This window comes from Stenella coeruleoalba (genome assembly GCF_951394435.1).
Source record: "Stenella coeruleoalba genome assembly, chromosome: 20".
Taxonomy (NCBI): Eukaryota; Metazoa; Chordata; class Mammalia; order Artiodactyla; family Delphinidae; genus Stenella; species Stenella coeruleoalba.
In genome coordinates, this window is record NC_137166.1 from 55,785,191 (window position 1) to 55,808,158 (window position 22,968).

A 22,968-nucleotide genomic window follows, 5' to 3' on the forward strand; every position below is an offset into this window, starting at 1 on the left:
TCCTGGGAGATGAATACACCATAGGTCAAAGGGAATCCTGGGAAATGATGTCATCATCAGGCATGGTTAACACTGGACCCCAGGTGCAACTTACCACCAGGAGTGGTGGAAGTCTTGTGGTGCTGATGATGTCATCAGCTAGATAAATAGCAGGCATACTCCCACCTCTCCCCACCCCCCAACAGGAGGCCAGGACTTTGTTTACAGAGGTGGTGATGTCTGTAGTTACGGCAGAGAGAAGTAGCGCCACCTGTGAGTCCCAGGACTCCAGGAGCCTGGTGGGCCAGAGTGGCCTCCGTGGGAGCAGAAGCCAGTCTGGGAGTGCTATCCTCCAGGAGTCACACAGGACCCGTGGCCCAACCACCCTTTAGGTGAGGTTCTGGTGGAAATCCCGCAGGGCATGTCTCTAGGGTCAGGGGAAGGAGTGACCAAGCCAAGTCATGGTGGGACAAGGCAGAAACTCTGGTGATACCATTACAAGTAATGGCCTTCCAGAGCAGGCAGTGTCTCTGGTGATGACATCACAGCAGTGGGGCAGAGCCTCAGCTGGGGCAGGGCCACTGCCAACAATCCACAGATGGCCTGTCATCTGTGGCAGAGACCTCTCCGCCGGGGCAGCCTCCCCAGTGAGGACACCCCTAGATGACACCTCAGGACAGGGCACTTTCTCTGGTGACCCCCCCCAGGATAGTCATGGACTCTGAGTGTGCCCTGCCGTTCCGGGACTTGGCAGCAGCAGTGGAGGTGTCTCATGGCGTATGTAATCTCGGAGCAGGCAGAGTCTGGTTGTGACATTGCAGAAGGGGCCTCGTCTTGGAGATGTCCCCAGAGTGGGCTGCCATCTCTGCTGATGACATCACGGAAAAGGCACAGTCCCTCTGATGACATCATAGGGCAAGGCACCTTCTCTGGCGATGGCATCACAGGAAGGAAGCAGAGTCCCTGTGATGATGTCGTAGAAAGGAGGCCTTATGTCTAGTGAGGACACAGCTGGTGAGGCTCTTTCCCCTGTGATGTGTCCCAGGAAGATGGCTTTGTCTGTAGTGGTGACAAAGGCATCTTCTTTGGAAGAAAATATTTTCCTGGTGATGATGATGTCAAAAGAGGCCTTTTGGTGCCAGAGATGACATCATAAGGATGAGATTTATCTATGCAGTGACATCATAGGAAGGACTCTGTCTCTAGGGATGATGTCATAGGACAAGGCATTGTTCCTCTTATGACATCACAGGAGGGAAGTCTTTGTGATGACACCATAGAGCATAGATGCCTCTAGTGATGACCTTAAGGGTGGGCCTTTTCCTCTGTGATGACCTCATGGGAAGGAGGTTTTGTCCCTGTGGTGAACAAAGACATTTTCGCTAGTGATGACCTCACATACAGGCCTCTTCCTCTGTGATGACGTCATGGGAAGGAGGTCCTGCCTCAAACTGTGACATAGGAGGAGGGGTCTCATCTGCCGTGACATCGCAGAAGGAAGCTTTGTGTCAGGTGATGATTTCATCCAAAACAGTGTCCTTGGAGGCAGTCCTCCCGGCCACCGCAGATCTGGTCCCAGGCCCCTGGCGTGTGTTGGGGGATGCAGGCCGGGATGGGGGCCCCAGGCTGCAGCCCCCAAGCCCCTGGCCCGACCTCAGACAGTCAGACAGTCACCTCATTCTTGCTGGCAGTGCGGAGGTGTTGGGGCAGGTGATGGCCGGGGATGAACTGCAGCTGCTCCAGCGTGCCCTGGCGCTGGAAGGGCGGCCTGCGAGACAGCGTGCCCCCACCTCCGCCGGTGTCTGACATCCAGGCGGGCTGCGGCGAGCCGTGCAGGCCGTGGTGGTGGTGGTGCGCATGCAGGCCGGGCGGCGGGGGCAGCCCGTGCAGCGGTGTAGGGGGCCCCCCGGGCCCCAGCAGCAGGTTGGAGTGGGAGGCGGCCAGGCTGGCGCGGGCGGCGGGCTCGGGGGGCAGCACGGGGCTGCGGGGGGGTGACAGCAAGTGCTCGCGGCTCTGGCGCAGGGCCTCGGGGGACGACAGGAGCAGGTGCTCCTGTGACACGAGGCGCGCGCGTGGCAGTGTGAACTCATAGCGTGCCCGGCCCCCGTCGCCCAGCAGGTGCTCCTGGGACATGACGCGCCGTGGGTTGGGCGCGGGCGCCAGGCCCAGCTCCTCGGGGCCACCCCAGCCTTCCATGCGATAGCCGCCCCCTGTGCCAGGTCGCCGCAGCGCATGCAGGGGCAGCGTCCCGCGGGGCATCTCTGCCAGGTGCCGGCGCTTCAGATAGGCCTCGTCCAGATCCTTCTCGGCTGGGGGAGAAGGGAAGAAACCACAGAGGTGGGTCCTCAGCCAGCCCAGAACGTGCTCCCTTCCCTAGGGCACCCCCCACCCCAGGAAGACCCCAGACATTACCTGGAACTTCCTGGTCATTAGCCTGGGCAGGGGCACAATTTTAACCAGTCAGAACAGTCAAGCTAGCAGAATGCAGATTCCCAGGCCCAGCTTGCAATGCTGCGATCATAGATGAGGGGGGACCTTTTTTTTTTTAATTGCCTGGGAACATCCCTTCTTTTGGGAGTAGAACCCAACCCTTGCTTTTGAGGAACCACTTTCCCTTCCCTTTCATCCTGTAGCACGTATTTTTCAAACTTGGAGATTCGACCCATTCATGGGTTGAAAAGTCAATTTTGTGGGTAGGGACCAGCATTTGGCAAAATGAAATAGAATAGAAAATTATCAGAAAGTGTCCCATAATAAGAGAATAAGGGTGAATACCATTCACAAAATTTTTATTTCAGTTGTGTGTGTTATTGATATATTAACGGATAAAGTGACATGATATCTGGGATTTGTTTTGAAATAATCCACCAAAAGATGGGGTGGAGGGAGGAGAGATTAACAAAATGTTGCCCATTGTTAAAGCTGGGTGAAAGGAACATGGGGCTCATTTTACAATTCCTCTACTCTCGAGTGTGTTTGAAAATGTCCATAATAACAAGTTTCAAAACTTTACTGTAATTTAGAAATGTGCCAGTGTATGTGGGTCTCATGGGACACAATATAAAAATCCTTTCTTACTGTGGATCTCCGTTTAAAATGTTTGAAGGCTACTCCACTACCAGGGATCGGCCACTGACCCAGAAATGTCCAATCAGAGTCACAGTGATTGGTTTGGGGACAAGCATGTGACCCTTTTTGGCCAGTGGGATCCAGGCTTGGGAATTTTGCTGGAATCATTGGGAGAGACTCTTCTGGTAGAAGTGCCCTGAAAATTCTCAGGACAGTCTTTGCCATCACAAGGGGAGATTCTATCTGAAAATGAAGCCAGCCCACTGTTCAGCAGAGCTGAGAGATGTAGAATCCTGGAGACAGCTTTTGAGCACCTGGGTTCAGCCACACCTGAAGCTTGTGGCACATAGACTTTCTGTTATCAAGCCAGCATAGTCACCTTTTTTTTTTTTTAAGTTGTATTTCTGTTCATTGCAAATACAAGTCCTGATGAATGCAACAGATCTTGGGGAGAGGACCATGGGTTTGCATTTTCAAAAAGCACCCCAAGTAATTGTGATACAAAATTACCTCAGGTAATTCTGGAACAAACTTGGAGAAAAATCTAAGGCGGGGGCGGGGTATCTAAAGCTTTAGAAGGCTACCGGGTCACTGTCCATTGTCCTGAACCCAGGCCCTGACCCCGCCCCATCGCCCAGGTAGCTCCCCTTCCCGGGACTCACCCAGCCTCTTGAGGGAGGAGTAGCGGTTGAGTTCAGATTTCACAGCGGCCTCGTAGGACGGGGGCAGATGCGAGAGGTTGTGGAAGGACCGAGAGCAGGACAGCGTGGAGTAGTGCAAGGAGGGGCTGGGCGGCGGAATGGCCCGCCAGTCTGGGGCAGAGGGGCATGGCTGGGGTCAGTCCAGGCCCTCCTCCCTCAGACCCAGCAGTTCTGGCCCCCAGCCCCCTTAGAGCATTAGAAATCTGGAATCCCAGCCCCTCAGAGCTGCAGCAGTCCAAGCTCCCTGTGCTCACTCCCCCCAACCCTCGGGTGCTCTTTGCTGGGGAAGGAGGAGGAGGAGGGGCAACTGGCGTTTGCTCAGCACTCGTTGTGTGCCCCGCCCCAGGCTAGAAGGGACGCACTCCATGCAGCTTCCCGCAGACCACTTCTGGCATAGAAATGAGGAAACTGAGCCTCACTGGGTTACCTGGCTGGACTGTGCGGACAGGCTCCCAGGGTCTCACACCTGCCCTATGCTGGGCACCTGGCTCCGGCTCAATACAAGGGTGGGAAGGGAAGGAGCCCTGCCCTCCCCGCAGCCCCGCCCTGGTCCATACCCAGAGTGGCAGCGTGGTGTTTGGGGCTGTTGACGTTGAGGTGCAGGTAGTTGTGGTGCAGATTATCTGTGGGGACCAAGAGGGGAGGTGGCATCACTGCCATTGCCTGCTCCCAGCTGGCACCGCTGTCCTGGTCTTGTGGAAGGATCCCCACCCATGTCCACTTGGTCCCCAGCTCTGGTCCCTCCTGCTTACTGAATCTTTGCCCTGACTTGCTTCTCCCTCCTGGATCATCAAACCAGCCTTCTGGCGAAATGGCCAGCCCATCTCCAAGATCAGCCCCACTGCAGTACTTCTGACATGTACACCTGCCCCTGTCCCTCTGCTGCTCGAAACTCTTCCCATGTCTCACAATCACCCATGGGACACAGTCTAAGCTGGGGATGGCATTTGAGGCCTGTGTGACTTGTCCCCAACAGACATCTGCAGCCTCATCTCCCATCCCTCCCCTCAAGCCATACTTCTCTCTGATGCCCAAATGGTCCAGCTCAGTTCTGCCACAGGGCCTTTGCACATGCTGTCATGCTGTTCTCTCGGCCTTGAATCCCTTCCTCTCCTTCTTTGCCTGAAGACCTCCTACTCACCCCTCAAGATCCAGGTCAAATGTTTCTTCCTTATCACTACTATTCAAACCCATCTCCTCCCCTCCGTTCCTGATCCCAGATCAAGCCTTGTCCTTTACTGCCTGGATCATCATGCAAGCCTCCTCTGGAGCCTTCTTCCTCTCATCGATCTTCCTTCATATGGGTTCCAGAGACATAGTTCTTCCACCCACTTCTGACTTTGCTTCTCCCTTGCTCTAAACTCCTCCATGGCTCCCCATTGCCCTCAGGACAAAGGCAGAGCCACTCAGCTCAGCCTGGTACTCAAGGCCCTTCCTGAGGTATCTGCCCACCCTCTCCTCAGCCTCAGCTCTGGCCACCTCACAAGCTGTGCTCCAGCCACTCAGAGATCCCCCTGCCCAAGAAACGCCCCTCACCCTCCTGGCCACTGCTCAAACATCATGTTCTGAGGGAACTCCTCCCCCTCACACCAAATGAGACCCTTTTCAAACCCTCTTCCAGCTACCTGGACTTCTCCACTGATGCACTCATCATAAACTATAAGAATGACAATAATATGAAGTGAGTACTGTTATGATTCTCATTTTATGGATGAGCAAACTGAGGCCCAGAGAAGCGAAGTCACTTGCCGTAGGTCACAGTGGTAGAGCCAGGATTTGAATCCAGGCGTCTGGCTCCCAACAAATTCTAATTCAGTTACCAAGTGAGTCCTTGTGTGTCACTGGCTGTTGGGTGGTCTGACATGAGTTTCTCAAGTGCAGGGGTTGAGAATGTCTAAATCTAAATCATCCATCGTAGCACCCAGGGTTCCCACCCAGGGTGCCCACAGGAGGTCAGGGAGGAGGTCTGGCTCACTGCAAAGTCCAGTGCATTGCCCAAAACAGGTGTCGGCCATAACGGTTCAGGGAAGGCAGAGACAGCAGGCTGTGGCTAGGGGCAGGGCCTGGGCAATGGGAGATGGAGCCATCCGTGGAGGGCGGAGCTACAGGGATGAGGGGTGGGGGCAGATGCAGAGGCAGCAGAGGCGGCAGCCGAAGCCCCACTTCTCACTCACCGAGATTGGTGGGCTTCACGGTGTTGTAGAGGTTCTTGGGCGTCCTCGGGGGCATGCTGTCGGGACCCCCGACCCCCGGGGTTAGGGAGCTGCTTCGTGCCCGGTCCGGGCGGGTCCCAGGCCCCGCCTGATGCCTCAGAATGTCCACCAGAGCCCTAGAAGTGGCAGAGGGATGGTCAGTGGCCTGGGGACTGGGGCTGGGGGTGGGGAGAGGGAGGGCGCAGGCCTCTTTCCCCTCTCCGTTCTCACCTTTGGGTGTATCCATTAGCTCAGCTCGGCTTCTAGCCTTTGGCCACGCCCCTTGCTAATATCAATCTGAGCACCGCCTGCCCCAAGGTCCCTCGGACCACACTTCCTGCTTGAAGCGCCCCTTCCCCTATGTATTTGGACCCTACCCCTTCTGCGGTCCCTCCCACATCGTCCTCTCTGTGGCCCTGCCCCACCCTGAACCTGGGACCTCACTCCTGTTCCTTTTGCTGCCTTCCCCATGGCAATAAAGGGTGCTATGTGGACCCCAAACCCTAGAATCACCCTTGACTCTTCTTTTTCTTTCCTGCACGGCCCTTAGCAATCCTGTGGATTCGCCCTCCAAAATGTATCCCAACTCGGAGCACTTGTCACCACCTCTGCTTCTACCAGCCCCATCTCTCACCATTATTGCCACAGTCTCCAATTGGTCTCCCCATTTCTGCCCTTATCCCTTGCAGTTTCACACGCACAGCCCAGGGATCAGATGGTGACACACGGAGCTCAGGGCTCCCCCATCACACTTAGGATAAACCTGGCCTCTGCCTACTTCTGTCCACCTCCTCCTCACCCACTGCACTCCAGCTGCATGGGCCGCTTCGCTGTCCTGCAAACACTCCACCTCAGGGCCATTGCACTTATGGCTTCCTCTCTGCCTGGAATGCCCTTCCCACAGATATCTGCTTGGTTCTCTCTTTTCCTTCAAGTCTCTGCTCAGAGAGGCCTTTCCTGACCACTTCGTGTAAAACAACACTGTCCCTCCCATTCACAACTCGTTATGCTACTTTATTTTCTTCACAGCAGTTATCAGGATCTAAAAGTATATTGCACATGTGTTTCCTTGCTTACTGTCTTAATGATAACGGTAGCCAGCATTTACTGAGGGCTTACCAGGTACCAGGACTCAACATGAATTAACCCAGGTAATCTTCATTACAGTCTGAATAGGTGGGGAACAATTATTAGGCCCATTGTACAGACGAGGAAACTGAGGCATAGAGAGGTTTAAGCAAATCCCCCAGGGTCACACAGCCTGCAGGCAGCTGACCTGGGATTGGAAACCAGGTTTACTCCTCAGTGCAGGGACTTTGTTTTGTTCAGTGCTGTGTTCCCAGCTCCTGGCTCACAGAAAGTGCTCAAGAAATATTTGTTTGAATGAATGAAGGCCCGAGCCTACCCGGTCACTCCATAGACTGCCACTTAAGTCACATATATTCTCATGTCCCGCCCATCTCTCCAAGGCATTGGCTTCTGCGCTCCTGGTGGCTGCCTCAGTCTCTGGCCATACTCCCTGCACCCTGCCGGCCCCCCCGCTCCACCGGCCCCACTCCCTGATGGCTCCGCCTCCCGTGGCCCCGCCCCCGCCCCCAGGTTTCCCACCCTCCGGCCCCAGAGCACACACACCTGGGTACATTGATCTCCCGGTGCGCCCTGGGCGCACGGGACGCCTTGCTGAAGGCCACTTTGGCGCCGACGCCCACGGCCAGGGCGAAGCTGATGACCCCGCACACCACGTAGGCCGTGCTGCCCCCTGGGCCCTCGCCCCCACGCCCCCCGGCGCCACCCGCCCGGCCCCCTTCCATCCACCCGGCCTGGCCGGGCCCGAGTCCCCCGCCCGCACCCCCGGCGCCCCCGGCGCCCCCGGCCAGTGGCGGCGGCGTGGTGGCCCAGCGCGGCGTGTCGTAGTTGGAGCAGGAGGCCTGCGCCAGGCGCATGTGGCGGTGCTCGCAGCAGAAGCGGTAGTGGCAGGTGCCGCAGCAGAAGCGGTAGGAGCCAGTGCTGCAGTTGAAGGTGGCGTCGTACTGGCCCATGACATCGTAGTAGCCGTGGCAGAGCTCGGCAGGAGGGGGCGCCCGTGCCGCCGCGCCGGCCGAACTCGGGGTGCTGGTCCTGGTTCCGTTGGCCCCTGGGCCCGCCGCGCCCCCGCCGCCGGTCAGCGCCCCGGTCAGGCGCCGCAGGTGCGCCAGCAGGGCGGGCAGCGGGCCCGGGGGTTCGGTGCTTGTGGCGTTGGACGGGCGCGCCCCAGCTTGGCCGGTAGTCGAGGCCAGGAGCAGGAGGGTCCCGAGGAGCAGGAGGGCCGGCATGGGGCAGCCAGGCTGGGGGGAGAACCGAGGCTGGAACGGCGGGCGGGAGAAAGGTGGCCAGAGGTGGAGAAATGTGGAGATGGGGGCCGGAGATGATGAGGAAGGCAGGGCCAAGGGAAGGTAGAAGGACGGAGAGGCACAAACCAAGAAACAGAAAAGATGGAGGGGACATGTATGGACCCAAGGTTGGCAGTCCCACGGGACAGTGCACGGTGATGGGGGAGCAACAGGAGGATGTCCAGACACCGCGGAAGGAGAACGGAAATGATAATGGCAGAGAAAGATCAGAGTGAGTGATGAGTGGTGGAGGAAAGAATGGGAAAGTCGACAGTGGCATCGGGGGTGCGAAGAAATAAGAGAGGTGGACAGAAACCAGAGGAAAGATGTGATGGAGGGAGAAGAAACCATGGAGGCAGGTGAGGGAGAGAGGGCAGAGGGGAAAGCCAGAGGTGAGATGCAGGTGAGGGAGGGCAGAGGTGGGCAGAGTGAGAGGTGGGCAGAGTGGGGAGGAGGTTGGGATGGGTCAGTGGGGGACCAAGGGAGGCAATGAAGGGAGACACATGGTGGGGTGGGCGAGATGGGAGGAGTCGGGTAGATAGGGAAGGAGAGAGAAAGAAGAGCAGATGGGGAGGAGAGAAGGAGAGAGAGAGATTGGAGTTGAGAACCTGAGTTTATAGACCAGGAGGTGGAAAGAGGGAGTGCAGGGTTTCTCACCCTGGGCGCTACTGTCATCTGGGCACAGAATGTACTTGCTTGTGGGGGCCCATCCTGTGCATTGTAGGGTGTTCAGCAGTATCTGCTGGACGCCAGGAGCATTCACATTCCCCCACATCGTGTTAACATAAGATGCCTCCAGGCATTGCCAAATATCCCCCCGGGGGGCACGTTTGCCCCCAGTTAGAACTGCTGCCTTAGACCCACGTGGCCCTCAGTTTCCCCAGTGCTTATTTCTCTCTTGTATTTACGTCCGATAATCAAGGGATCTTGAGCCTCAGTCTCTCTCTCTGTCTCTGTCTCTCTCTGTGGTCTGTCTCTCTTTCACGCACACACACACACCCATGCTCACAGTTTCAGGTCTGACGTGTCTCCTTGCACAGCTGGAGAGTCAGGGTAGTAGTGGTTCATCCCCCAACTCCACCATGTGCCAGGTGCCTGATACTGGATACACCTAAGTCCCCATGTGCCTCAGTTTCCCCATCTGTAAACCAGGGGTAAGGATGGCTATCACTGGGTGGTTGGAAAGACGAACCGATTTCATATGTGTAGAGAGTTTAGGGCAGTGCCTGGCCTAGCGCAGGTGCTATACTTATAGGAGGGTGAACAGGATGGGAGGGGCCAGATGGGACAGGTGCGCCCAGCTGTTTTGTATGGCAACAGGCTGGCAGGAGGGGTTCCTTCAGCAGTGTTTACTGAGGCTGGGGATGCAGCAGTAGATGAACCACAGGGTTCCTCCTCTGTCTTTATGGGGTTTGCCTTCTGGTGAGGGGAAAAAGCCAGTATGCAGACACAAATTAATGGGATGCACGTTGAAACTGTTATGAAGAAACACTAAGAAATTATGGAGGCCATGAAGAAATAAAAGCAGTGCAAGGAAGTGGGAGAGAGGGTGGGTGGGTGGGACTAGTTTAATAAATGTCGTTTGGTATTATTTTTATCCTTTATTCCTTCCCATTGAGTGCACATGTATCTAGGGACCACACCATTATGAAAACTGCTGGGGCCTGGGATGGGGAGAGGGCTATGGGAGGCTGCACCTGGGGCCTCAACGTTCCCTTTTAGCTCTGCTCCGGCCCCTCCCCTGAGCTCGCCTCCAGACTGCCTGCTGGATGCCTCCACTTGGTGTTTAACGGGCATCTTAGAAGTGCCTTGGCCCACACTCTGGAAAGCAGATTGGCAGTTCCTTAAAAGTTAAACATAGGGTTACCACATGACCCAGCAGTTCCACTCCTAGGCATATGCCCCAAAGAATTGAAAAACATGTTAACACAAAAACACAAATGTCCTTAGCAGCATGATTTACAGCAGCCCCAGACTGGAGACCACCCAAATGCCCATCGGTTGATGAATGGGTAAACAAAATGTAGTCTGTCCATTCAATGGAATACTATTCAGCCATAAAAAGGGATGAAGCACCAATACATTCTACATCATGAAGAGCCTCAAAAACATTAAGAGAGAAAAGCCAGACACAAAAAGTCACATATCGTATGATTCCATTTATATGAAATGTCTGCAATAGTCAAATCCATGTAGACAAAAGCCGATAAGTGGTCGCCTGGAGCTGGGGGCAGGAGGGAATGGGGAGTGACTGCTTAATGGGGGCAGGGCTTCCTTTCAGGGTGAAGAAAATATTCTGGAACTAAATAGTGGTGGTAGTCGCACAACACTGTGAATATATTAAATGCCATTGAACTGTACACTTAAAATGGTTAAAATGCTAAATTTTATGTTATGTGTATTTTACCACAGTTAAGAAACAAAAACCAACCAACAAAGGTCAGGTGATGTCGCAGTGCCCAAGCAATGGTGCTAGGCTTTGAACTCAGGGCACCACCACCCACAGAACATGGATGCATTATCCCACACAGAGAAACATAGGTTGTCATGCACACAGACACACCACTTCTGAGAGTGACACGTGTGTGGCGATGTGGATTCCTTCATTCATACGAGGGCTGCCACATATGGTTGGGCAGGTTGTGTACTGCACAAGAGGGTCTGGCTGAGAGGCTGGAATCCAGCCGCGCTCTCCTTCCTAAGAATGCAGCTGGTGGGGCTGCATCCATCTGTGGGAAGGGGTACCTTTTCAAACACATGCAAGGGTACCATCTGTCTGCTAAATCATAGATGCTAGGGAGCTGCATTGGGCTGGGGGAACCTTTGTCTCATCTGCCCCGCAGGGGTAGCAGTTTGCCCTCTTAGTCCCTGTGCTGTGCCAAGCCTCTGGCTGGGCTCCATGGACAGAATTTCTCCCTCTGCTAACAGAGTCCCATTGTCCCTTCCAACTTCGCACACATGCACAGAGCCAGGGAAACGAAACTCTTGGCCATTGACAACTCTGGGGAGTGAGGCAGGAGGAGCAGAAGCCTACATCCCCTCCAACCCAGCAACACACACACACACACACACACACACACACACACACACACACGCACGCACAGCCCCTCGACCAGTGGGCGTCCTGTAGCCTCCTGTCCCTGCCTCACACCTCCTGATGCAGGGCAGCACCTCCAGGTGGGGAGGAGACACACTGCAGACACAGCAGCTGGTCCACACACAAGGATACAGAGGACCAGTTCTTCCTCTACCTCACACAAAACTATGCACAGACACACAACAGAGCTTATATACACACAGTGACACAGAGCACAGGACACCCACACAGTGTCCCAGACACAACACGCAAGGACACCCAATGTCATCCTGGCGGCACACCTGAGCCTCTCTCCTCCCCAAACACACAATACAGCTCCATGTGGACACACAACCATGCATTTCGGGGCATTCCCACCCACAGCGCACAAGAGTCAGACACAATCTCAGACACCTTGACACACTGGGACCACACACAGCTCCAGAACATGGCCAGGGACCTGCCCCAGCCAGCTGCACGTGGGCACGCAGTGGCACACATCACAACCCACAGTCACGCAACCTCATAGGCACACACACCAGTGAGAACCCAGTGGTGGAGAGTCTGGAAGCAGGCATGTGGCCCTCCATCAGACACACCCAGACAGCCCCCCAGCACACACCGGAAGGCACACTCCTCCTTCACAGCTGGAGAGGAATGCCCCCCAAACCCCGATCTCCCTCCCCGCACCACACACACCTAGCAGCTCAGGGCCAGAACCCAGCACCCCAGCCCAGGACCTGAGAGACAGAGATGTGAGGACAGAGATCAGGGGAGCCAGTGTGAGGAGGGGTCCCAGAGCAGGCCCCACTCGGTCCTGGGCTCCCAGAGAAGCCCCTCCCCCACCCGCTCCCCTGCAAGCGCTGTGCCTCACAGCCCCCCCACCCCCCCCTCTCCTGACCCTGCCAGCTGGGCTCTGGGGGCAAGGACTGCCTTCTGAGGTGCCTGGCAGCAGAGAATGAGAGCTAGAACAGGGCGCGGGGGGCAGGGGGAGAGAGCCCTCGGGGTTGGGGGTAGAGGCCCAGAGAGAAGAACAGAGACCCAGGGAGAGGGGAACAGAGACTCAGGGAGAGGGAGACAGAGACCCAGAGAGAGAGGGACAGAGACCCGGCGAAAAAGGGGGACAGAGGCCCAGAGAGAGAGGAACAGAGATGACGAGAAGGGAGTACAGATAGCCAAAGAAAAGAGGACAGAGCCCTGGGAGGGCAGAGACCCATAGGGCGAGCAGTGACGGGGTGGGGGTGGGGCAAAGACTCAGAGGACTGGGGATCAGAGATTGAAGGACAGAGAGAGAGAGAGAAAGAGCTCGAAAGAGAGAACCAGAGGAGGATAGAGACCCGCAGAGGGGAGGAGACCCAGAAAAAGCCAGAAGCCCTGACCTCAAGCAACTGGGTGCTGGAGAGGGGTCCGCAGGTGGCAGCGGGGTGGGGGCTGAGGGTGGGCGGTGTCCGAGTGCAAAGGGACGGCCTCCTAGGAATATCTGGGGTTGAGGGTGGGTTTGAGTTAGGCATGTGGAAGAAGGCGGCATCTGGGTTCCGGAGGAGGCGGACCCGGCTGGAGGGGAAAAGCGGAGGGAGAAGGGGAGGGGTCTGGATGCGGGGGCGGGGATCCCAGTTCCGGGCGGGGGAGGCAGGGTGGAGGGATCCAGCGCCGCCTCCGGCTCGCCACCTGGGAGGTGGGAGGTGGGATTGAGGGAGAAATGCGGACCCTCCCCACGCACTCCCAGCGGCCCGCCCAGGTCCCTAGGCCTTCCTGTCTCTTATGTCTCTGTCTCTGCGAGTCTCTGCGTCTCCGTGTCCTTACCTCCTCCCGGGACGTCGCCTCCCACCGCCTCTCCCTCAGCCTGCCGGCGGATCTCTCATCTCTATCGGGAGGTGCCCTGGGTCGCGCGGCCTCTCTGAGCCTGTCTCTCTCTACGTGTCTCATCGCATCTCTGCATCTTTCAGTCTCTGTCCCAAGTCTCCTCTGTGTGCCAACATTTTCTCCTTCCCTCTGCCCAGTCTCTGTCTCTATACATCCTGTGTCTTCCCCGTTTCCACATCCCCATCTCTCGCTACCTCTTTGACTCCGTGTCTCTGTCTCTTTCCTAGGTTTGCTGTCTACAAATCTCTGTCCCTCTGAGTGTCTCTGTGTCTCCCCCCGACCCCGGACCACCAGTCTCCCTCCCCGGGCCCCCCACTCTCGCTCAGGCTCAGGTTGGAGGGGCGGGGTGGGGGGGCGCTGCGGCGGGAGCTGTGTGTTCCCAGCGCAAAATAGACTCCTGTTGCCATGGCGACGCGAGCGCGGCCTCCGAGACGCGAAGCTTCAGGCTGGGGGGTGAGGAGGGGGGGACACCTGGATCCGAAAGGCGGGGGCCGGGGGCGCCGGCGCCCGGTCCCAGGGGCTCCTGGAGGAGGGGGGAGGCAAGGACTCCTAGATCCCTGCGGAGAGAGGGGGTGCTGGGCGCTCTGATCGCGGGGTCCGGTGACCGGGACTTCTGGGAGGGGTCTGGGATCCAGGGGCGGGGGGGGCTCTGTTTCCCCAATGGGGGGCGGTCTGGCTGAGAGCTCTGATGCCTGGGTCCCTGGGGGACTCAGATTGCCTTCTTGGGCACCCAAGGATGTGGTGGGGGCGGGGGGAGGACTAAGACTCTGAAGGGGCTGAGGGGCCCTGACTGGGGGGTCCGTAGAGTCCCAACTCCCAGATTTCCAAGGGGGCTGCAGAATTCTGGGAGCCCCTATGTGGATTCCCGGGCTCCTGCGTCTTAGGGGAGCAGGGACCACTCAGCTGAAGCTGTCTGTCCTTCCCATCCATTCATCCGCATGCCTGTCTCTTCCTTCCTCCCCGTCCCCAAGTCCCTCGTGCCTCAGTTTCCCCCTCCGCACCGGGGTGCGGTCACGCTCACCTCACTTTCCGGATGCGGGACCCTGGGGGAGTCGGGGGTGGTGGCGACGTGGGGGGCCGGCCAGGGGAGGCAGAGCCAGCGCGTGTCTGCGAGCCAACCCGGCTGGGCGTGCGCGCGCTGATAGGGGGGGCAACCGGCAGCGAGTTGGGCGACCCCAGGCCGGCAGTTCTTTTCCGTGCAGATGCGCGCCGGCTCCGGTGCAGATGTGACAGTGGCCAGCCCTCGCCTTTGCCTCGCGCCGGCTTGGAGTTGAGAAGAGGCACCTCCCCCTCCCCACCTGCTGGGGACCCCTCTTCCGCCACCGCCCGCAGCCCCCAGTCGCCCCCGGGATACCCCCCAAACCCAAGAATGGTTCAGTCCACAGTCACATCAATGTTTATTCTCTGAGACCGGGTCCCACACAGCCTGTGACACTCCCTCCCCCTCCCCTTGTCGCCCCTTGAAGTGGCCCGGGGAGGGGGGGCCGAGCCCCACCTCCAGCTCGGCTCAGCCAACGCCCGCCCAGCTTCCAGGAGTCTCATTTGCATTTCCGGGAGCTGCCGTCCAATGGAAAAGCGGCACCCACATCCCCTGCTGAGGGGGCGGTACCCCCGGTGGACTGCACCACTCTTGGGATCCAAGAATGGGGGGGAAAGCGCTTCCAAGGTCCCAGGGACGAGAAGGTGGTCGGTCTCCCCTCAAGGCAGGGTAGGGAGTTCAGCGGAAGAGGGGGTTCTGGCCATGGAAGAGGCCCAGCAGCCCGCTGTCTGGGGCGGGCTCCTTGATGATCTTCTGGATCTGTAGGGTAGGGGTAGGGAGTCAGGAAGCGTCAAGGGTTCTCATCCCCATGACAGATCCAAGGGATACTTCTCCATTTTCATCTCCCTTGCCCCCTTAGTAGCAACTGGCCAAACCCACCATTGCCTCTTCTCAAAACTTTTCTTGGGGCCTCCCTTTCACCATAGCCACCAGGGTTAGCACCTGATCATCTGCCATCTCGGTCCACCTTGCTGACTTGGACCACTAAGCGTGACTGACTCTTTCCTGGGGCTCCTTGTCTACACATGCTTCTTCTTAAGTAATCTCACCTCTCTTATCCCTCAACTCTCAAATCCAGCCCGCGCCTTGCCCCTCAACTCTGGACTCACTTATCCAGCTGCCTCTTAGATGCTGGTGGTCACCTGACCTCTCAACCTCATTGCCGCCACCGCCACCCCCATCAGTAGAGAGCTTGAGCAACTGCGCTCAAGCCAGATCCTCTCTCTGTGCTGCCTCTTCACACCTTGCACCCATCAGCAATCCCTGTCATGCTAACCTGCAGAGATTAAAAAATGAAAATAAGCAAAGCCTGTATCCCCGCCGCTGCCTCCACCCTGGTTTCCCCCCTTCCTACCACATATCCATTAGCCACCTGGCACTACACATAGATCTGACAGTGTCCAGCCCCCCTGTGCAAACCCCCATGGCTGCCCCTCCCAACCCCCACCAAAATCTTTGGGAAGGCTCCAGCTCCTCCCTGCCTCCCCTCCTCCCACACTCAGCCTGCACTCACCGTGCCCTGCTACCGTTCCTTGAATAAGTCACGTTCAGCCCCACGTCCAGGCCTTTGCCCTAGCTGTCCCCTCCGCCAGGACCACTTTCTGGATGACTGGCTGCTCCTGCACTTTCAGCTCTCCACTGTAAGGCCACCCCCCAGGAGGGGCCTCCCAGCTGCCAGCCCCCATCTTATTTCTCACACATTCTACATGTTCCCTCCCCAGCTCCAGGCCACAACGCGAAATTGAATACAGACTGTCTTTTGCTATTGCCCCTGGACCTGCCACAGTGGCTGGCACATAGTAGGTGCTCAATAAATGCTCAACAGAACTAAGAGGAGGGGAAGGGGCAGACCTCAGAGGGCTGGGAATCTCAAGTTCGGGCATGTCCCGTTATCCTAAGGGCCAAGCAGTGGCCCTTAGTGGTGTGAAGCAGTGGGGACTACCTGGTCAGACCTGGGTACTAGGAAGGCCACTCGGGTGGTGGGTGTGGAGGCTGGACCTCAGTGCCATAGACTGGAGGAGAGGGTGGCAGGAAAGGGTCAAGGGGCTCCCATCTACAGGGCCCCTGCTGGACTGTTCTCTCCCGTCTGCCTGGCTCCCTCCCATCTCTACCTCACTCTAAAATCACCTTCTTCCGGGAGGCCTCTGGACCACCTTAGGCAACCCCTCCTCTGCACACCTGGCCCCCTCTCCTGCTTTATCTCTCTCTCCAGTCCTCGTGGCCAGACAGCTTCTCCTTTCATTGATTTATGGTGTTGACCCGCAGTTTCCCCCCACTAGAACTTAGCGCCCCTGGAGGCGGCAGCCTTCTGTGTTCCCGGATGTATCCTGTGAATATGTGGTGGGTGCTGAAAAGATATTTCCCGTTTGCACAGGAGATGGGGGAGGTCAGAGTGTGGGGCGTGGGGGTCAGTACCTCCTTGAACCGGGGGTGGGTGGCATCACCCACGAGCTGCAGAATAAGCCCTTCGCTGGTGGAGAGGAAGGCGCCGCTCTGGCGCATCCGGGACAGCGCCACCAGCCGGTCCACCTGGCTGCGGGGGGGCGGGGGGTGCATGTGTGCATGCGGTGTCAGTGCCTTGGTCTGGACACCCAGACACCTGGCAAACTCGGCAGGGATCCCACCCCCTGGTTCTTCCTGGGTGCTCCAAACCCATCCCACATGCACCCCACCCCTGAAGGGACCCTCTCACCTGCGGGAGGTGCAGGCGTCCACCACCACGTGGACCTGCAGCCCTTGGTCCAGGAGGTCCAGGGCTGTGTGCTAGGGGCAGAAAGAGGTAAGGGCTACCCCCAGACAAGAATAGGGATCCTGGGTGAGTGATTGGGGAACCAGGATGAGGATGAGGGAGGCTCGGATCAGGGCAGGAGGTCCCCAGATTACAACGGGATCCTAGGCAGGATGGGAGCCCCAGGTAAAGAGAGGGGTCCTTAGTGAAGGTGAAAGTCCCAGGTCAGGAGGGGAGTCATGGGTCAGGAAGGGGAGGATAGAGAGTTCTGGGTCAGGAAAGACACCCTTTTTAAGTTGGGGAGGTCCCAGGTGTGAATGGAGGTCCCCAAGGTTCAGTTGCGGTCTCACCAAGATGCAGGCTTGTGTCTCCAAGCCACAGAGGAGCACAGAGCGCAGCTGGGGCCGCGCGTCCAGCTCCTGCTGCACCGCGGGCACCATGCTGAAGCAAGTCTTGGACCATGGCTGCAGACCCTCAGCTCCCAGCTCGGGCACTGTGGGGCCCAGGCCTTGTGGGTACTGCTCAGTCAGCACAACTGGCACATCCAGGAGCTGGGCCACCTGGGTTGGGGTGAGGAGCAAAGGTCTGAGCCCAAGGAAGGGGCCGGAGGCCCAACTCCTAGGTCTGAGGGAGGAGGGGCTGGGGCCCTGGACTGGTGGGCCTGCGGGAGGAGGGGCTGTACCTTGAGCATGCGGGCAGCCACAGAGACGATCTGGGGGAAGAACGAGACATGGCGGAACTTCTCCTGCATGTCGCACAGGAAGAGGATGGATGATCCAGGGATGATGCGTCCCAGGCCGGGCCTCACAGCTGCCATGTCCTGGGGTGGGCAGAGGGGCTGAGGGAGTGGCATCAGGCAGGGAGAGGCTTCTCTGCATGTCCAGGGTCCACAGGCTTACACCCCAGGCTCCAACTGTGATCCTCCCCCGACCCCCAGGAGGAAACCGAGGTCTAAGTAGTGAAGTGTCCTGACTGAGGGCCCACTGCCCATAGCAGAGGGAGCAGGACTTGAGCCCCGAGGCAAAAAGAGCTGCATTCTCCCAGTTGCACCACCTCCCTCCTTCATGGCCTGGGGTCCCTCAAGTCTGACTGCCTCCTCTGAAAAGCAGTTTACCCGTGTGGAAAACTCACCAGCTGAACCCCCTTCCAGGTCTTAGAAAGAAAGGCTGGGGTACCTGTGGAGTGGAATATTACCCAGCCATAAAAAGGAATGAAGCAACGACACAGGCCACAGCGCGGAGGCCCCTCACCGCGATGCTCAGTGAGAGAGGCCAGTCACAGAAGGCCACGTGCAGGAGTCCATTTACACGGAATGCCCCAAACCCAAAGCGGCTTCGTCCAGAGACAGGGAGAGGGTTGGTGGTGCTTCCACCTTAGGGCAGTGGGGGTGGGGTGGGGTGCAGGGGCGTGAGGAGTGACTGAAAAGGGGTACAGAGTTTCCGTCTGGGGAGATGGAAGTGTTCTGGAACTAGACAGTAGTGATGGTTGCCCAATATCATGACTATACTAAGTGCCTCTTAATTGTACACTTTGAAATGGTCGAGATGGTAAAGTTTAGGTTATGTGTATTTTACCACAATTTTAAGAAAAAGAAAGAAAGGGGCTTCCCTGGCAGTCCAGTGGTTAAGAATCTGTGCTTCCACTGCAGGGGGCATGGGTTCAATCCCTGGTTGGGGAACTAAGATCCCGCATGCTGCGAGGTATGGCCAAAAAAAAAAAAGAGAGAAATATAAAAATTAAGAGGTTGGGGACTGGTAGAGCCACCTGGCCAGCAGCCCTTTAAAGGGGAGGACACTGAAGCCCACGGGAGTCCATGACGGCCAAGGTCCTGTGGGGACTAGAGGGGGGACTGCCCCTCCCTGCCCCCGTCAGAGTGAGCATCTGGGCCCTGGACACCCCAAGTCTCACATGTCCCAGCCCATGTACCCAGAGGCTTGTGTCCCTGGGTGCCTGAGTTGCTAAACAAATGGGAGTCCTGGCTTTTGTCTGCAGCTCCCTCTCTCTCTGCATGTTACTCACTTATTTGTTGATTTATTTAGGAAACGGAGACCCAGCGGACCCAGTGGAGGGCAAGCCGGCTGACACTCACTCGGGGGAAGTTTCAGTTGCTGGCTGGTGAGTCCCCACAGGTGTCTATGATTATTCTTTAAACGGAACACATCTACCACTGAAAATGTTTTCTATGTGTGACATATCTAAAGTTTAAAAACTAGTGGATGGCTAAAATGGTGAATTTTATGCTGTGTGAATTTTGTCTCAAAAAACAAATGGAATGGAAACTCCCTCAAAAACAAAACCACACTGAATTAATTAATTGCATAATTACAACTGTGACCAGTGCTAGGATTGCTAGGGAATCTAATCCATCTTGGCAGAGTTCTCTCTGAGGAAGTGAAGAGAGAGGGAAAGAAAACAACCTTTTTGAAAACACAGAGCTGACCCTATTTCTCAGCTCTCCCCAGGGCCCCATGGCTTCTCTCTGTCCTCAGGACTACGATGTACCCTCCTCCCACAAGGCGCTGGACCCAGACCTTCCAGCCTTGGTGGCCAAGTCCCACTTCAGGGCCTTTGCCCAGGCAGCTCCCTCCACCTGGAGTGCTCTCCTCACTCCCATTCCCGGCTTAGCTCTCCACGGGACAGGAGGGACAGGGTCAGGTGGGGGCGGGGGCGCTGGAATGTCCGGAAGCCTGTGACAGTGACAGGAGTCTAGAGTGAGGCGGAGCTTCCCTTTGGGCTGTAGGAGCGGGGACTGCAAGAACCCCTAGGGAGAACCATGTGCCCACATTTCTCAGAATTACAGATGCACAAACCCTGTGACCCAGAGAACTCACTCCTAACTATCCTAAGTATTTATCCTGCAGACATACCTGTGAAATGACACAAAGTTATTCATTACAGGACAAGGTTATTCATTATGGGCGTCTGCCCAGAGCAAAAGAATAGAAATAAATCCAACATCCACGGTTAGGGTACTGGTTAGATAAGTTATGGTATATCCATACTATGGAATTCTTTGCAGCCAGGAAGAATCACAAGGGAGATCTTTAAGTAACAACGTGGAAAAGTGTCCAAGAGATGTTAACAGTGAAGAAAAAAAAAAAAGCATAATAGTGTGTATAACAATGCTCCCATTTGTGCCAAAACGCAAGAAGAAAAAAGTGTAGGTACTGTTCCAATCTGTATCTGCTCTCTCTGGAAGGCACATGAGGAACAGGCTCTTCCTGCAGGGACAGGCCTCTGAGGGGCAGAGTGTGAAGGACTGAAGGACATTTGATTTTCACTGTGTACTAGTCTGTTCCTTTTGAATTTTGGACAATGTGTAACAGGTTGTCTAGTCAGGAATAAATACAATACAGTAAAAGATTTACATAAGGCAAGAACCCAGCAAAACCAACCTGTGGCATTAAAGTTATGATAACAGTTATCCTTGGGCGGCAGTGTTGAAGGAGGGGTGCAAGGGGGGTTTCTGGGGTGTGGGGGACGTTCGGCTTCTGGATTTGGATGCTGTTGACACCAGAGCGCTCTCTTTGTGAAGTTATTTGAGCTGTGTATCTGTGATTTCTGTTTTCCTACATATGTGATATACTTCCATAAAAAGTTTTCAAAATATACAATAAAATAGGGAGGCCTCGCTGGCCGCGGTGGGGCTGGACTGGAGGTGGAGGCCAGGGTGAAAGTGGGGACTGCGGTCCAGGTGGCCAAGGGTGAGGCCTGGGCTCCAGTTCAGGCAGCGGGGACAGAGCGGGGAGGGGGCAGCTGGGCCTGGCTGTGGTCGGAGGGGGAAGAAGGAAGATCCTCAGGTTGCCAGTGGTCCAAGGGTGGCAGGTTCCAGGGACTAACTGGGGACCTGGAGAGGGGAACTGATTTGGGGGAGAAGATGAAAATGTGTGTGTGTGGGGGGGGTGAATGTGGGGAGGGGGTCTCGGCTGGAGACAGAGTTGGCGGTACTCTGGGTAAGTGATGAAAATTCAGAACGCAGCTCGGGGTGGAGGGAGCCCGAGGCCGGAGGAGGAGGAGCGGCCCGAGGTGGGCGGCAACCTGAGGAGCGAATGGGGCTGTTCAGATCCCCATGGCCTGGGGAACCCGGTTCTGCAGCCGAGACTAGCTGGCGGTGTGACCTTAGGCAAGTTTCAGCTCTGTCTGAGCCTCAGTTTCCTTATTGAGGAAATGGGAGCCAAACCCACCCACCACGCAGGGGTGCTAGGGAAACTAGGAAACTTGGTAGCGAGGGCGGAAGCGGCCCGTGGAGAATTCGAGCCCCTGGCTAGCCAATTCTGGAGGGCCCAGGCAGGAGTCCTTCCCCGGCTGTCCTCCACCAGCAAGTGGGGGGAGGTCTGTCCCCCCGCAGCGCCAGAAGGGCCTTATCAGGAAGGGACCGGGACGCGGCCCGGCCCGTCCGCCGCAGGTGAGGCCTGTAGTCACTTACCTCCCGCAGCCGGACTTCCGCCGCTCAGGCCCACCCGCGGGGTCGCAGGCCTGGTAGATGTTTCCCAAAGCCCAGACACTTGGCCCGCCCCCGGCTCCGCCCGCGTCCCGCCCAGCAGGGCTGAGCCGCCCAATAGGCACTCATCTAGCTCTGCTCAGCCCCACCCCCCGCTCCCATCCAATCCGCAAGCGCCGCTACTTCTCCCTGGCGGGGGGGGGGCTGCGTGTGGGCTAACTGTCCTTCCTGAGAGCGTGATTGGCCCGTCAGGGGGCGGGAAAGCAGCCAGTCTGACCAATGGGGGGTCGTGACAGGTGTGAGTGGCGGGCTTAAGGCGGAGTGGCGCGGTGGGTACCGAAAACGCGGACTCCAGCTGGGGAAGTGAGTGGGTCGCTACCTGCCCGGCTGTGAAGTTCAGAACCCCAGGGCCGAGAGGGAGAGAAGGAGAGAGAGAGGGAGGGGCTGTGCCCAGGGCAGGGGAAGGCCTGGGGTTCGAACCCTTGCCCTTCTGTTTAGAGACAAACTTAGCAAAGACACCCAAGCATTTTCCTGGAAAGGGTTAAAGGCGCGAGGAAGCCAAGAAATCCCTCCCTCTCCCCGCACGTTCGTTCTCTGTGCCTCAGTTTCCCCATCTCACAGCACCTGCCTCCTACGGTGGTGTTCGTAATATTTAGACTGTGTTTGGAAATGGGGTTGAAAGAGATGGAGAGTGAACTTGCCATCAGGCTTGGAATAAAATCTAAGCTACCCCCAATTCATGGTGTGCCTTTGTCAGTCTCTCAACCTCACCTCTTACCACTCTCCCTCGTCTCACTCCACTCCAGCCATGCTGGCCTCCTTTACTGTTCCCCCAACGTCCCACCTCAGGGCCTTTGCACGAGCTGGTTCCTCTGCCTGGAATCCCAGACTTTTGCAGTACCAGCTCCTTCTTGTCATTCAAGGCCCTCCCTGACCACCCTACATCAAGCAGTCACCTGATCAGGTCGCTGTTCTATTTTCTTCACAGCACTAATGCCAATCTGAAATTGGAAATTTATCTTGTGTTTAAAAAAATGTATGGATGTACTCATTTATTTTCAGTACCCCCGACTTTACCCCCCGCCATGAGAACTCCTCGAGGGCAGAGATGTTATCTGTTTTATTCACTGCTGAATCCTCAGCACCCAAACCTGGGCCTGGCACATAGTAGGCACTCAACAAATCTTTGGGAATAAATAAGATGACACCAGACACTAGGCAGAGGTGAACCAGGGTAAGAGGGAACTGAAGGGACAGTTGCCAAGGAGGTGGGGTTGGGAAGAAAGAAGGGAGAAGGTGGGGGAGGGAAAGCGTGACCCCCCCCCCCCGAAGGGGCTGTGATGGGGGCACTGGACCTGGGAGAAGACCCATGAGGCCGTGGTCAGAGGTGGGAGTCTGGGCTTGGTTCATATTCCCACAGGCTGCCAGGAGGGTAGTGGATGGGACAAGGGGCTCCTGGGGGGGCGGTGGCTGAAGAACTGTCACGGCGGGAGGCGCAGACTGGTTTGTCT

The 22,968-nt window shown here is 56.9% G+C and overlaps 3 protein-coding genes across 10 annotated transcripts in view; 1 reads left to right on the forward strand and 2 right to left on the reverse strand.

Moving 5' to 3' along the window:
- NAT14 (N-acetyltransferase 14 (putative)) overlaps nucleotides 1-22,968 on the forward strand; it is a 65,398-nt gene that overhangs the window by 13,606 nt on the left and 28,824 nt on the right. For both annotated transcript variants that reach the window (XM_079908386.1, XM_079908383.1), the window contains one exon: nucleotides 19,056-19,131. Coding sequence is in view for 1 of the 2 variants with exons in the window: in XM_079908383.1 (XP_079764509.1) it covers nucleotides 19,056-19,131 (76 nt within the window). In the remaining variant the exon portion in view is untranslated. The remainder of the gene's footprint in view (nucleotides 1-19,055; nucleotides 19,132-22,968) is intronic.
- SHISA7 (shisa family member 7) lies at nucleotides 757-8,598 on the reverse strand. Of its 2 annotated transcripts, XM_079908378.1 has the most exons (5): nucleotides 7,574-8,598; nucleotides 5,924-6,078; nucleotides 4,307-4,372; nucleotides 3,711-3,860; nucleotides 757-2,288 (listed from the first exon to the last, which is right to left on the reverse strand). In XM_079908378.1, exons 1-5 carry the CDS (start codon nucleotides 8,251-8,253, stop codon nucleotides 1,642-1,644), a joined length of 1,698 nt encoding a protein of 565 aa, XP_079764504.1. In that variant the 5' UTR covers nucleotides 8,254-8,598; the 3' UTR covers nucleotides 757-1,641. The 2 variants fall into 2 exon arrangements, with proteins under 2 accessions (XP_079764504.1, XP_079764505.1); XM_079908379.1 differs by lacking the exon at nucleotides 4,307-4,372.
- On the reverse strand, nucleotides 14,639-21,648 carry ISOC2 (isochorismatase domain containing 2). Of its 6 annotated transcripts, none has more exons than XM_079908389.1 (7): nucleotides 21,443-21,648; nucleotides 18,148-18,191; nucleotides 17,699-17,854; nucleotides 17,367-17,576; nucleotides 16,981-17,074; nucleotides 16,704-16,821; nucleotides 14,639-15,047 (listed from the first exon to the last, which is right to left on the reverse strand). In XM_079908389.1, the coding sequence occupies exons 3-7, from the start codon at nucleotides 17,831-17,833 to the stop codon at nucleotides 14,948-14,950; spliced, it is 657 nt and encodes a 218-aa protein (XP_079764515.1). In that variant the 5' UTR covers nucleotides 17,834-17,854; nucleotides 18,148-18,191; nucleotides 21,443-21,648; the 3' UTR covers nucleotides 14,639-14,947. The 6 variants fall into 6 exon arrangements, with proteins under 6 accessions (XP_079764515.1, XP_079764514.1, XP_079764517.1 ...); XM_079908388.1 differs by having other exon boundaries at nucleotides 17,699-17,836; nucleotides 21,443-21,646; XM_079908391.1 differs by having other exon boundaries at nucleotides 16,981-17,051; nucleotides 17,699-17,836; nucleotides 21,443-21,637.

Coding starts and splice junctions, on each gene's coding strand:
- SHISA7 (XM_079908378.1), bottom strand. CDS start 8,253: ATGCCGGCCCTCCTGCTCCTCGGGACCCTCCTGCTCCTGGCCTCGACT. Junction 3,861..4,306: donor ACACCACGCTGCCACTCTGG/GTATGGACCAGG, acceptor CCTCTGCCCCAG/ACTGGCGGGCCATTCCGCCG. Junction 2,289..3,710: donor CTCCTCCCTCAAGAGGCTGG/GTGAGTCCCGGG, acceptor CTTCTCCCCCAG/CCGAGAAGGATCTGGACGAG.
- ISOC2 (XM_079908390.1), bottom strand. CDS start 17,833: ATGGCAGCTGTGAGGCCCGGCCTGGGACGCATCATCCCTGGATCATCC. Junction 17,075..17,366: donor AGACACAAGCCTGCATCTTG/GTGAGACCGCAA, acceptor GTCTGGGGGTAG/CCCTTACCTCTTTCTGCCCC. Junction 16,822..16,980: donor GACGCCTGCACCTCCCGCAG/GTGAGAGGGTCC, acceptor GCCCCCCCGCAG/CCAGGTGGACCGGCTGGTGG.